We start from the raw sequence: 14739 nt of genomic DNA, 5'->3' as shown, positions 1-14739 counted from the left end.
CATGTTTGGTCCTGGAGGGCCACTATCTCTCATGTTTGGTCCTTGAGCGCCACCATCCCTCCTGTTTAAGTTGGTTCCTTGCTCTTCAGCAGGTCTTCAAGTTCAGCAGAAACCTGTTAATTGCTCATTCATTCAAATCAGGTTTGTCAAAGCAGAGAAACATCTAAAACATGCAGGACAGTGGCCCGCGAAGACCAGGATTAGACACGACTGGCTTAAACTCTGATCAAATGAGTCCTTCCATCATCGCGAGCTTAAACCCAACAACTCAAAGAGTAACTTCTAAAATGTGGTATCTCACTGCGCTGTGACTGCTGGGAGTCTGTTGAGACTCAAAATTGTGAGAAAATACACATTTCCATTGCAGCTTCTTTGAATTCTGTGTTTGTGATCAGGTTATCAGCAAGCCAAGCAGCAACATTTTGACAAGCACTTTAAAAAAAAAGCCTATTTTTGTGTGCACAACTTGCAAATCTGTATTTCTAGGCAGTGCACATTATTTCTCTGCCCACATTGTACCTGCCTCTACCTGCTCTGTATCCACCTTGGCAGCCAATTTTATATGGTGCAGCTGTGGCTGAGTGGTTAGAGCAGTCGTCCTCCAGTGGAAGAGTTGGGGGTTTGAATCTACCAGCAGTCATACGTTGAAGTGTTCCTGAGCAAGACACCGAACAGTGTACTGAGCAGTGGACTGAGTGTTGAAGGATCTTTTTCACCTACTGGCTGGTTTGTGGAGTCTCCACCAGGTGGAGCAGTGGGCAGCTACTGAAAGACCCGGGGAGCAATTAGGGATAGGGTATCCTGCCCAGAGACACCACGAGATGTGTAATGACTGGGGATCAAACCTGGGACTTTCAGGTCCTGAGTCGGCTGCCCTGCCTCTACACCCCCCCCCCCCACAATAAATAAATAAATAAAAGAACGAGAACAAAACTGATGAGTTCAAACTCACGTGGCAGAATATTCAAACAGTCCATAGTACGGGTTAAACATCTCCTTGGACATGAGGAAGAACCACTCTCGGGCCACACCACCATAGTCCAGTCCTTTCTCTCCATCGAACTCCACCCAGAGCCGAGCCTTCAGCAGGTCCGGCCTCTTAACTGCGAGGATGCGTCGGTACGAGTCCTCCAGCACTGTACTTCGTTTCAGCTTCATCTCAAAGCGGTTTGGGATGTCAGCCTTCGTTAGAAAAATAAACACAGTGCTACATTTTCATGCACATGTTCAAAGACAGAGATCTCACCTGTGTTAGCTTCAAGAGAGACTCACCGGCTTCTTCAGCTTCTTTCTGAAGTATTCGTACTTCTGTTTATAATCTCGAGAGTAAGGCACGACCTGCAGTCAACAGGTTAGAGTTACACGACAGGAAGTTGGTCTAAATCTCCTGATCCACATTGTGGAAGAGGATAATTCTTTAAAGGAACATTTGAAGCCATCAAAAGACATCTATTATTATTAATGATGCATTATTTTACTGTGTATGCTCACCGGTCCAGTTATAGCTGGGGTCTGTAACCTGGGATCATCCCACTGAGTGTTCCTGGTGTCTGTGAAATAAAACGTGTGACATCATTCACTAACAAGAACATTTATTAAATATTGCACGAGTCCAAAATAAAACTCAATGCTTTCTTTAGCATTTTAGGTATACTCACTGTGATCTATGTAGAATATTCTCCCATCAGTGTGGACTCTTTCTTCCCAACCAGGCTGCGAGCAAACAAAACACAGTAGATGATTTTTACACCCATGTAACCACCAGAGTTAATCCATGTCTTCAAATTGATCCAAATTGATTTTCAATAACAGATGAATTTACTGGCAGAGGACCGAGGTCCGCCGGGTCGAGAGAGGCTGCCCTCCTCACTTGCACAGGAAGCTTAAACCTGGGGTCTTCCTGTTAGGATGAACACAAACAGGAAGTGCAAGGTTGGAGGAAATGCACAAAAATGTGTCAATTTACTGTTTTGTATCGTCTAAGACGGGTCTGCAACCTTTTTGATCAAAAGAGCCATTACTGCCCGTTTGCTCACTAAATAAAATGTGTCCGGAGCTGCAAAACCTGTGATCATCAACTGATGGCCCATGGGCCACTTTGAGTTTGTTGGAGGGGAGCTTTTCTGGGCAGCGGGTGTGACGTAACAAAACAAAAAATACATGATTTATTGGTATTTTTACATTTTAGTGCAAACAAGCATATCATGTAAAGAAAAAAATAGTTTATACCTATTTTGATAAAAAATAAAACACTGAACTCTGTGGACTCCTCCTTTTAAACCTTGCTTTGAAAATGACCCCAAATTTCCAGAAAAACTAAAACAAATGGTTTTCAAAATTTCCAGTTTTTTTTCCCCCAGATGTGTGGAAGTACGTGAAAACACATAAAAGTGTCTTGTGTGCTACTTTCTCACCCAGGTGGTCGTCTTTGTGTTGTGGTTGATGAAAAAGGGCCTTCCGTTGGGAGCACTGCGGACCTCCCAGTCACTGGGTAAGGAGTCAGATTCAGCTGCGACCTCACTGTAGTTCTGCTGAGGAGGCTGATCGTGCCGAACAGCTGGCTGTGGTGGTGAGAAGCTTTGAGATGTGCCTGCTCCACTAGGTGATGCTGCATCGGGAGATCTCTGTCCAACAAAATGACACAACACGGTTTAGATGATTACAGTACACAGAATTTAAAATAAAAAAGAAAGACTCATCATTATTTTCTTATTAATGGGCAGCAACAGTTGCTTCTGATGAAGTCCCTCTTTGACATCGTATTAACCCAAACCTGAACGCTCCAGATGAACAAACTGCAGACTGGTTTTGTAGAGGCACTAAAACTTGCTGGTACTCAGATAATCAAGTGCATTTCATAAGAAACACTTAGCTGCTGCTTCTCCTTGTTCCCGAGTAGTTTATTAGGGGGAGGTTATGACACACTGCATTTTTGTTTTATCTTAAATTTTGTAAAACAAACAGCAACACGGCACATTTGGACAGGTTTGCTATCATTTGAGATTATTTTTATCCAATTTACTACAAAGACCGGACATTTCAATGCCAACGAGTGAGTGGTAAAAATATACAATTATACTACATAATATACAGTAATATAACCACTAGATTTAATTACCGTACTTGCTGCCGTAAACATCGCACCGCCGTATAAGTCGCATCTATTATGCATCACCGCTGACAACACAGAAATGTGGGTCGGTGTTGTGCCAGAAATCAATAGGCTGCCAAATGGTGGCTGCGGGAGCATGCACGGGAGAACTTTAACAATAATTGAACAAGATTATAGCAAAGGTGTGTCTCAGTTCAACTTTTCCTTAATAAATGCACTTTGATGGTCAAATCAGCTGCATTTCGCCTGGGCGGTGCGGTGAAATGCAGCTGATTTGACGTTTGCTCCAGGAGTACCGGAGCGAGATGAAGGTGGCTTGGTATGGCAAGCCAAGTGTCTCATTAATAGCCACTTTCACCTATTAATGAGACACTTGGCTTGCCATATTGGTCAAGGGCTCTCTAGTGGCTGAAAATGGAAGTGTTCAATATTTTCCATGTCAGAATGAATGAAACTGTCAGGTCTCAGCTACAAATTGGGTTATAAATATCGGGGGAAAAAACAAATGCGTCGCTTCGCTGTATAAGTCACAGGCATGCTAATTTATGCAAAAAACTGTGATTTATACAGCGAAAATTATGGTATATCGCACAACGTGCAAGTCCAGTTTTATGAAAAGTGTTATGTACCTGAAGAACAGGACGAACCCACGTAGTGGTTCGGGTGTTGTGGTTGACAAAGTAGCGTCTTCCTTTATTGTCCCTCTTCTCCTCCCAGCCTGGAGGTAAGTTAGTTGAGGTTGGAAGCAACTATTGAAAGATTGAATATGGTTATCTGCACTGACAACTTCAATATCAATCAAGGCTTCTAGTTATTTGAAATTTATCAAAGAAATATATTAAAAGCTGTAAAAAAAAAAAAAAAAAAAAAAAGTTTATTGGAAGCATTGTCCCCCCCCCCCACATTACCACAAGGTGGTGGAAAACAGGTTTGATAAAAGTGGAAGGAGTGATTTCAACAGAGAAGGACGTTCTCACCACAGGATTAACAGGACTTTCCTCTCCAGCTGCAGCCTGAGCACTTTCTCTGACACTGGAATGGTTTGAGTGACTCATGTAATTCTGTAGCAAAGGACACAATTTGACTCAAGTCATTAACAAGCATGTATTTTTCCACCGCTCATCTAACGCTACGCTTATGGTTCACAATAATCTGTTTATGGCTTTTACTCTCGTGATGTTCAGTAACGGGAAGCTCAACACTTCTCAGAGGACGACTCACACTTTGGGAGGTGCGGCGCTCTCTAGCTGGAAGCCATGGCTCCTGGGACGAAGGTGACATGATGTTATTTCTGTGATACAAAGTGGACTCGTCTTCTGTAATGATCTCCCAGCTCTGAAACTCGAGCGAGAGACTTTAGGATAAGAACTAGCACATTAGAAGTGGACATACGGTCTGATAGGTTACATTCGTCATCACTGACTACGTATCCCCCCCATCAATTTACACATGCAAATCTAATTCTGACCTTTTGGGAAGGTTAAACAATTTTCATTTAAAGTAATACTTCATGTCTAATAAAATCCTTCCCCCCCCCCCCCCCCCCCCCAATTTGCTCAGTGTTTAGTCCTGTTCTATTTAGGTTACCACTGTGTTTACAGCTCACTTCTGCGTATTGTATTCCGTTTGGTGCTACGTGAATAATGCAAAGTTGGTCTTTTTTCAAAAGGTTCGTTTCCAAATAGTGTCTTCCAGATAGAAATATGATCACAAGTGCAGTGACAATACAAAATAAAACTGAAGAACTTTATACAGCGGAGATGTTATTTTACAACTTTAGACAACATTAAAAGTGCTTTCTCTGCTTTCTAAGAGATAAGCTTTGAAAACCAAACAACAGCCATTCTTTAAGACGAGGTGAACAGGTGAAGGAAGGTCTGAGCATAAAGCAGAAACCTGGTGTTACCTCTGAAGACTCTTGTGTGGCGTTTTCATCGTGGTCTGAAATTTGTCTGCGTGTAATGAAGGGAAGCGCTGCGTCCGTGTTATTGTTCTGTCTTCTCTGAACTTCGACGTCACTGTCTCTGTTTCATCAAACACACACAGAACCAGTCATCAGGAACGCACCAAACATAAAATAATGTGACTTGCTGGGACATGCAGAGGCGTGTCCTACAGTGTTGTGGGTCGCTGCCACTGTGTGGTTCTTCTTTCATGATTGACGTAGTAGATTCTTCCCAGGTTGTCCTGACGCTCCTCCCAGCCAGGAAGCAGAGGAGGCAGTAGCTGGCTTTGTCTGGGACCTGACATGTCCTGAGACTCCAGAAGCTCCCAACCAGGCTGCAGACCAACACAAACACAACAGAACTCACTTTAAACTGCAGGGCATGTTGGATGGTGATGAGATCCTGACATAACAGTTATTTGAACACATCAACAAAGTTCATCTGAATAGATGGCAACAAGGGGATGCACAAATGTCTATTTAAGACAACTATTTCAACACTTTTCTGCTAATGCCATGTAAGAAATGACTGAGGTGGCGTGAAGAGTATAAGTTTATCCATCGATACAACCATGAACAAGCAGCAGGGGTAGTCACAGTGCTGAGTTGGCGAGTACCATATTTTCTGCTGTACACATCACTTCGCCCTATAAGTTGCATCGTCCAAATATGTCTAATAAAGTGGAAAAATCCATAAATACGTTGCATCTATTATTATGCATTATCCAGGCAGACGACAGTGGCAGGCTATGGCAAGCAGACTGTGTCATTAATAGCCACTTTAACCTATTACATGATACAATGGCATGCCATGCTGAAAATTGTAGTGTTCAATATTTTCAGTCAGAATGAATGAAAACGGTCACATCTTAGTTAAAAATTGGTTTATAAATATGGGAAAAAAATCCACAAATACGTCGCTTCGGCGTATAAGTTGCAGGGCATGCAAATTATGCAAAAATAACGTGACTTATACAGCGAAAAATATGGTAAGTGCAAAGTGGGGTGTCAGCGTGAACGATGCTTCAATCTAAATACTACAGGTGGGAGGTAAAACCTCACTAATCAACGTTATCTTTTTAATATGACATTTTCAATAGACATATGAGATATGAGGCTCCTGGTCATAAATTTGCACAACATTAAATTCAACATGCAATTAGTGTGTTACCTGAAGCAACTGATTCTCAAACAGAATTAGACAGTTTAATAATGAGCAGGTACCACAGCTTCTATTAGATGCTGAGCTTCATTAAAAATGAAACCTTTTCTTATAGCTTGGTCTGGATGGCATTCAAGGTTAATGTAAGAAAACAGTTTACTCTCATTTTAAGATAATATTGGGTTGTCCTTTGTGTTCTGGGTGACTGTCATCAAAATGTGCAATTGGACTTTTGGATACTAAGCCAAAGGCTCAGAGTGCAGAATGAGAGTGAGCTGAAGTCAGTCAAACAATTTGATTCATGATACCTTCAATACAACACAGGCTGAGGTTTGTTTTAGGGATGCACCGATCCACTTTTTTCACTTCCGATTCGATACCGATATCCGGTGGCCTGGTATCGTCAGATACCGATCCGATACCGATTCATACATATAAACAGTATCAATATCATCATCATTATTGATTTTATATGAGGCTGTAATAATCTCCTCTCAAGTACAATTTGTACAAATCTATGCATGCATGTCCAAAAAGGCAACTTGAGGTAAGTTTTATTAATGTTGGATAAGTTTTAAAGTTAGAATTAAATTCTGCTAACACAAAACATGTTTGTTTTTATTCCTAGCTTTAAAGTGGATATTAAAGTGATTAATTTAAGTGATTGTTTAAAGTTATTTTATATTTTTTTAAATAAGGGGCAGATATAAGATTTCTCTTCTTTCTGCAATCTTTTCATTCAATGTTTTCTTTTTGATTAATTTGTTTGGTTTCTTTTAAATGAACGAATAAATGAATTAAATAAAATAAAATGTTAAATGGCTTTAAACATCTGCTAAGTTCACGGCATAAACCAACAGACATGTTCCTGCTTTTTTTTTTGTTATTTACATCACTTTATAATGCAGCTGTTTTCTTGTAATTTTCAAATCATATGTTTTTTAATGATTGTCTACTGTTGTACTGATAAATATCTCCTGGAGGGTAAACTACAGTATATCTTGGCTGCAAGTATCAAGCTATGAAATCCTTCATTTTCTACAACTGATAGTGGTTGGCCATTAATTATGAAGTTTAGCAACTTCTCAGTAAACATTCGAGCTCCGGGGCTTCAGCGATGTCTTCTTCTTGTTCAGTCTGAAGCAAGCAGTCTGATTTTGGTCAGCCGCGCTCAGTCTGCCCCTCCTCGGAGACGGGCAGATTGAGCGGGGCAGATTGGACGCGGCTGGCTGGGGTCGGGCTGCCTGCTACGGGTTCAGAGAGAGGAGCAGACCCCTGAAGACACGGAGCTCGAATGTCCAACGTAAAATTAACTTTACCGCGGTTTAATGTGGCGCTATGGCTCTGCAGACATTGCACGTTGCCGTCTTGTTTTGTGGTGTTTCTACTGAAAAATGTTTCCACACAGCGGACATGTTTAGATGAAAAGTTGGTTAGCTGTTAGCCACAGTGCTGCTAACTCAGCCCTCACGTTGTAGCTGGCTGCAAACTACGAAATGGATTTCCTGAATGTGAGGCGGGTCTTATTACTCTGGGTTCATGAGACGCCTCCGTTCAGGAAATCCATTCCATAGTTTGAAGCCAACATGCATCATGGATCGGAAATCTCTGCAGATTGGATCGGAAAATGGATCGGTCACATTGTCACCGATACCCGACCCAGAAGTTTTTCGGATATCGGTACAGATACCAATATTGATATCGGTACAGATACCGATATTGATATCGGATCGGTGCATCTCTTGTTTCCAACAAGGTGGGTTAAGCATCAACTTACATCCAAGTCCTCAGTCTGATCTGCCGGTTCTTCTTCTGAGCCTGGGTTTTTTGGCAGGTAGGTCATTTTGAGACGCAGATGACCTTTAACCCTGGATTTATGGCTGCGCAAAGAGAAACAGACCAAAACTACTGACTCAACCTCGTTAGATTCATCTACCTGGATTATTGAGCAGCATCAGGACAAACACATCAAAAGTTTTAATGGAAGGAAGAATTTTTGACAGGAATGTTAAAAGATGCTGATAAATCATTTCCCCTGATTAAAAACAACTATAAATGAGAAATGGAATGTTAACAGGTAAATGAAATGAAATGCACACCTTCGTGGGTGGAGCAGAAAATCCTTGAATGTGTATGGCCTCTCTGTGTTAGGATTTTCCGTCTGAGAGAAACAAAAAACAAAAAGCTTTAATTCTACAATGCATCATTTTAATATTTAAACTGCTTGACAATATAACCGTTGTTTAAAATAAATAAAGTGTTATTTTAAATGATAGTGGCAGCTCATTAAAGTATATTTGTGGTTGCTGTATTTATAATTAAAAAGCTTTAAAATTAGAAAAGCTTTGCAGAGAGTGGTGAAGGCTGCACAGAAGACTGTTGGAGCCAGCCTCCCCATCATCACAGACATCTACACCTCCAGATGCAGGAAGAGAGCCACCTGCATCACGAAGGACCCCACTCACCCAGCACACACACTTTTTGCCCTGCTCCCCTCAGGCAGGAGGTTAAGGAGAATTAAGTGCTGTTGTTCGGCATATTGTTTTTGTGCTACTAGTGTGTAGTGTATTTTTAGTTTAACGTTTTTCTTAGTTCATATCTTAGATCTTATTACTGTTTTTCTTTTACATTTTATACATTTGTTGGATGTAACTGGGACCCTGTGTACACAACTTCGTTCCACCTCATGTACCACAAGTCATGCGAATGACAATAAAGAACCTTGAATCCTTGAATTAGACATAAGCAGCAACATAAACATGAACGAGTGTTTCCAAAACTACAGACAAGATGTGGAACAGACAGCAGAATCAGGGTGCTGGTGTTTCTGTTTACATGAAGACACAGGTGAGGCTGAGGGTTCGAACAGAAAACATACTTCATTTGTCTTTAACAAATAAACGATGGATAACGGAGCTTGTTTTATGAATTCAAGAACATTCAAGCAAGTTGGAGGATGATTTAATCAGCTGTAAAACGTTATGAAGGGCTAATGTTGACAAATCTTGATCAATTAATCTTCCACTTTGTATCTAAAGTTGTGCTCATTTGGATGTTTTTGCATTTTATTGTTAATTGCATGTTCTGAACATGTAAAACATGGTTCATTTGTGTGTTTATTGTATTTCTGAACGGATACCCAATGATCTTGTCCTTGTTGCAAAGGACTATTTTAATTAGCACGTGTCAAACTTTTCAAATGAACAATAATCAAAAATAAATTTGAATTGGGTTTAATTTATACATTAAACAAAAGTAAAAAACTAAAATTAAAAAAACTTACCGGTATCTGATTTAAGGGGACGTCCACCTGTCCGAGGAAATCATCCCGTGTCTGACAGGAAGAAAGAAAAGTCACACAAATGTTAAAATCACGACAATATTCTCCTCTACATTGGCACTCAAATGTTTCTTGCACTGCTCCCTTGAGAATATGTAAAACAATGTAATATAAAAAAATAAGCATGCTGTGTAATATTATTCAGCTTTGCGTTTGTGAAAAACATCTTGAAAAAACTCTCACTTTTACTACTTTATAACTGGATGATTTTATACAGGATTCTTACACATTTCCCGTTTCACATTTTAAGACTTCTCCAGACTCAAATGTTTAATTTGTTCTTACAATTTTTAAGCTAATTTTAGAAAAGTCAAACCTGTCCTGTTCGCAGACTGTAAACAAAAGATGAATAATAGAGAAAAACACTTTTGAAAGCCTGTTTTTAATAACGAGTTTATGTTCTTAAGCAGAGAGGCCTTCTTTAATACAACGTTTGGTGTATTTTGTAAGAAAAATGTTCCAGTACAGAAGCAGATAACCAGCTGGAACATATTGTGAGTCGCGACTGACATAAAGTACAACCAAAACAAATGATATGCATTTATTTAACGCATCTATAAGCTTAGTTTGGACTTTAAAGAATGAACAAAAATTATACTTGTGGTTATATTTTTTATACAGTATTTATTATAAAGTAACCAAAAAAGCACTCTGCTTGTGTGCATTTTTTAGTAATGTTGCTATGTTTAAAAAAAATAATTAACTGGGAAATCAGTCTTAAGTTTCATGTTTGTCTATACTTATTTTCTCTTTCTTTACTTACTCAGACGTGGAAAACACTAAAAGCAAAATCCAAACTTGTTTGTAACAAACCATCATTAGCTATTACATCAAACAGAAAACATTTCTCTTAGCAGAAACACCATTTCCCCATTTTCAAACCATGAGTCACTAGACTTGATCGCTATCACGCACATGCACGCACACACAAATGTGTTTAGTAAATGACTGCGCTGTGTTATTGTTAGAGAGGCTGTGATCAAAATATCGTAGCATTTGCCAGATAAACCAAATCCCTGCGTTGTCTGGAAAACAGTCGGTCGACGCTGCGCAGCGGGAGTTTGCTGTGAGCCCAAATCAACACGCACAACAGGTCAGACAATCAAACTGGGGTGGAAGTGTTTCTGATGGGAGGCCTTCTTTGACCTTAATCCTCTTTGCTGCCAAAAAGCAGACGTTTAAAAACTACAACTATGTCACAAGTGACCACTAAACGTTCACTTTAATAGCAATATATTCAAGATATGCAGTGTTTCCACTACCATTACACAAGGAGGGCACCCCACCCTGTCTACCGACCCCCACCCCACAATCAGCAACTGCCGGCACTGATGTAGCGCTAAGCTAGCTGTGCGCAACACAAACGCGCTAGCTAAAAAGCTACAGAGGTGACGCTCCGTTTCCCTCGCGCTGACCCCCACCCCCAGTCGACAAAAACCATGGAAGACAAGAGCGCCCTGCCAAGGCAAGTAACCTAAGGGAGAAACTGATATGTATGCTTAATTATTGTATTATATTAGCAATATTTATTTTCCCTGGATTTTATTTTAGTAAACGGCATTTCCAGAGTGCAGCTTCATGTTTTCGCACCGTTTCCTTTACTTAAAGCTCTTAACAACTGGACTGCATACGACACACCATACACCTTTGACAAACTATTATACAGCAACCAATAGCAACGGACCAGACAAAGACCTTGCATAATATTTGACCTTGAAGCTGGGGTGATTACAGCGTACACGACAATCCATCTAGTGATGATACACGTGTGTGAAGTTTATTTAAATTATCTTGACTGGATCAAAAGTTTTGGGCCAGACAAGACAAAGTTTACGGACGATCAAACGGAGAATAAACCATAATACGTCCCGCCTTCGACAGAGGTATAAAATACAAGCGTTCAAAGGATTTATCTGCACTGAGCATCAATAATACCAGTTTTATTCATTTACGATACACTGAACACAAGCTGAGTACATGAAGTGCTCTTTAGATGTGGCAGCAAAATGAGCCAAATAACTAAGATTTACCAGACTGAGGTGTTTATGGTAGTTTAAGAAGCTTGTAGAACATTATGTTACAGTAATTAATGTGAAAAGAACAAAGAACTTTACACTTTACAAGATATTAAGGCATAAGTCAGTCATTAACTAGTCTGATGAACTAACACTAAACAGCTAAGTCAGGTCGTCTGGACAGATTCTTCTGAATATTAAAATAATATAAATCATACGTTATATTCTTGTCATTAGGTAAACCTCTAACTAACTGAATAACGTCTCAACAGACCCGCTTCATGGTTTGGTTCTGACTGTAGACTTCCACATATACACAGTAGATTATGAGGAAATGGTTTTTGAACACGTGCTGTTCAGTCCCTCTAGTACAGTTCCACAGACTTATAATGCAAATAGAATATTGTGTATAATAATTAATAATGCCAAGGTGCAATTAAGCTGCTTTGATGGTATGTCAAGACAATAACTAATCAAGGCACATTGTTTTTCCTTTAAATGATCATTTAGCTGGACAAGTAAACATTTAACTATGAGAACAATCTGTGACAAGCCTTCAACAGCTGTCCAGTTAGACATGCTTTCAATAAAACTGCAGAATGACTTGGTTCAAAAACCATTAGATACGTTAACCCCCCAATTATTTTTTTAATATCAGTAACATATGCTGCCCTTCAGACTTTTCCAACAGACTGCACCATCTTTTTCTTGGAAACTCTGGACAAATAAAGACTGGCCAAGTTAAAACGATAATGACAGATAAACGTCTACTTAGAGCTTCCCTGAAGGTTCAGGTGACACTAAAGGCAGCTCAGTTTAGCATGTGGCATTAAGGGCTGCTCATATACTCCGAGGCTGTGTCAAACAGAAACATGTGGAGCAAGCTCAGAGTTTTCCATCTTACATATGCAACGACAAACTGCTTCTGACAGGTGGGCAGCAGCTTGGGGAAAGTTTGACACTGGTGTCAGGATGTTTACAGTGGCGGCAGAGTGAAGACAAACTCATTAACAGTTTAAGAAGTTCTTGTTTGTTAAACTACACCTTTTTTTTCCTAAACTTGTGAAGAATGTATAGTACAAACAAAAACTATTTTACATCCAAACGAAAGAAAGGTCACATTTTTCCAGTGCGAACACAAATCTCTCAAATTTGAGAAGTTCAGGTTGGCATGAAGCATGAACAAGGGTGGGAGGACACTTTTCTGACTCTTTCCATAATAAGGGTGATGTCTCTAAAGAACAAGGTATTAATGAAGGAAGCCACAGGGCTCTAACCTGATGGAGCAATCCAACCACAGCAGGAACAGCCACATCAACATCATTAACAGTGTCCATTCAAAGTATTCACTCCCTTGGATATATTTTGCTTTTACTGCTGTCATAAATTAATCATGATCAATAGAAATTAGCAATTTTGACTAGAACAACAAAAACAACTTTAATGTACGTAAATATTCACCCCCTCCACATCAGAATGAGAACCTTTGGCTGAAACCCATCACCGAGTCCGAGTGGATACGTCTCACGTCAGTCTTACACATCTGGACACGTCTGCTCAAGCTCTGTCAGCTTGTGTGGGAATCAGGCATGAGCAGCCCTTTATTATGAGTCTGGCCACAAATTCTCTGCTGGAGTCGAGTCTGAGCTTTGAAGCGACCAGTCCAGAACATTCTTGTCTTTAAACAATTTCTGTAGTTTTACCATTTATGCTTCGCATCATTATCTTGCTGGAAAATAAATCTGCCAAGCTGTAGTTCGTTAGCGGACGGCAACCGATTGTCCTCCAGGACTTATCTATAACTTGAAGCATTCATTTTACCCAATATCTTTACAAAATTTCCAGGGCAAGCTGCTGAGAAACTTCCCCATGAGATGATAATTTCACCACCATGCTTCACAGAGGGGATGAGAAGTTTGTGATGATGCACAGAATTATGTTTCTGCCAAACACAGCTTTTCTTGTCTGACGGACAAAAAAAACTCTGTTTCATCAGACCCCAGAACGTTCATTCGCTTGATCAAGGTCTTCCACGTGCCATTCGACAAATTTCTGCGAAGATTTAATAAATTTTCTTCAACGATGACTCTTTTTGCCTCTTGTTCCGTAAAGCTTATACTGGTAAAGAACCTGGTCAACAGTTGTATGTACAAATTGAAACTCCTTGAGGGTGGCGGCAGGTGTCATTGTGGCCTCTCTCACTATTCTCCTGGCACAGTTACAGTTTGTGAGGACTTGTGAGGAAGATTTACACATGTTTCATATTCGGGATATATATTATATCGGTCCCATACATTTGGGGCCAAGATGCGGTAGAGGCAGGGCAGCCAACCTGGGACCAGAAAGTCGCAGTTCGACTCCCAACCATTCCCACATGTCGTGTCTGGCCAAGACACCTAATCCCTAATTGCTCCCCGGGCACTCAATAGCTACCCGCTGCTCCACCTGGGTATATCCCAGGTGCGATGGGTCAAATGCAGAGAACTAATTTCGCCATTGTATAGGAACATACAATGATGACAATCTCAAGACTTCCCTTCCCCTATTCCTTCCATTTCTTGGTGATGGATTTAACAGAAGTCCCAAGGATATTAAGAGCCTTAGAAATCCTTTATCTATTCCATGACTTGTATTTCTCAATACTATTTTTATCCGAGTTGCTTGGAGTAGTCTTCAAGGTGTAACAATATCCAGGAATACTGATGAACCAGTCACTAGACCTGTCAGACACAGGTGTTCTTATACTGTAATCACGTCACACATCTACCGTCTTCAGGTGGTTCCCATTTCTTGAGCTGTGAGACTATTGTGGCTGGAGCTCTGTAGAATTAGGACAGTCACTTTAAAGGGGTGAATATTTATGCAATCACTTATTATAAATTACATATTTTATTGACTTGGCATTAAAGTAGTCCCTCGCTACTTGGCGTTTTTTCAACGATTGCCAACTAGTCAAGACTCAAGTGATTGGGATGTTGAGGGATAAAAATTTAACGAAAAAAAACTTTTTGTAGTTTTTTCAATAAGCCTGCACTGTAAGACAAGTCAAAAGAACTACACTACCCAGAAGCCAACAGTACTTCCAGCTGCTGCTTTCTGCCGAAATGGAGGGAAAGTTTTGTATCGCAAATCTACACTATCTGTTAAACTCACAGAAGTGGCAGG

At 40.2% G+C, this 14739-nt stretch overlaps 1 protein-coding gene across 2 annotated transcripts in view; it reads right to left on the bottom strand.

Moving 5' to 3' along the window:
- nedd4a (NEDD4 E3 ubiquitin protein ligase a) overlaps nucleotides 1-14739 on the bottom strand; it is a 37507-nt gene that overhangs the window by 5166 nt on the left and 17602 nt on the right. For both annotated transcript variants that reach the window (XM_037689699.1, XM_037689691.1), the window contains 14 exons: nucleotides 9503-9553; nucleotides 8319-8380; nucleotides 7997-8099; nucleotides 5229-5392; nucleotides 5019-5136; nucleotides 4334-4447; nucleotides 4090-4173; nucleotides 3742-3861; nucleotides 2415-2624; nucleotides 1823-1900; nucleotides 1659-1713; nucleotides 1492-1550; nucleotides 1273-1338; nucleotides 953-1182 (listed from right to left, as the gene is read on the bottom strand). In XM_037689699.1, coding sequence (XP_037545627.1) covers nucleotides 953-1182; nucleotides 1273-1338; nucleotides 1492-1550; nucleotides 1659-1713; nucleotides 1823-1900; nucleotides 2415-2624; nucleotides 3742-3861; nucleotides 4090-4173; nucleotides 4334-4447; nucleotides 5019-5136; nucleotides 5229-5392; nucleotides 7997-8099; nucleotides 8319-8380; nucleotides 9503-9553 — 1514 coding nt within the window. The remainder of the gene's footprint in view (nucleotides 1-952; nucleotides 1183-1272; nucleotides 1339-1491; nucleotides 1551-1658; nucleotides 1714-1822; nucleotides 1901-2414; nucleotides 2625-3741; nucleotides 3862-4089; nucleotides 4174-4333; nucleotides 4448-5018; nucleotides 5137-5228; nucleotides 5393-7996; nucleotides 8100-8318; nucleotides 8381-9502; nucleotides 9554-14739) is intronic.

Source organism: Nematolebias whitei, chromosome 2 (genome assembly GCF_014905685.2).
Source record: "Nematolebias whitei isolate Nwh7 chromosome 2, NemWhi1, whole genome shotgun sequence".
In the NCBI taxonomy this organism is placed as follows: domain Eukaryota; kingdom Metazoa; phylum Chordata; class Actinopteri; order Cyprinodontiformes; family Rivulidae; genus Nematolebias; species Nematolebias whitei.
Note: the sequence above shows the minus strand (reverse complement) of the source record. Positions and strands in the feature narration are given on the sequence as shown.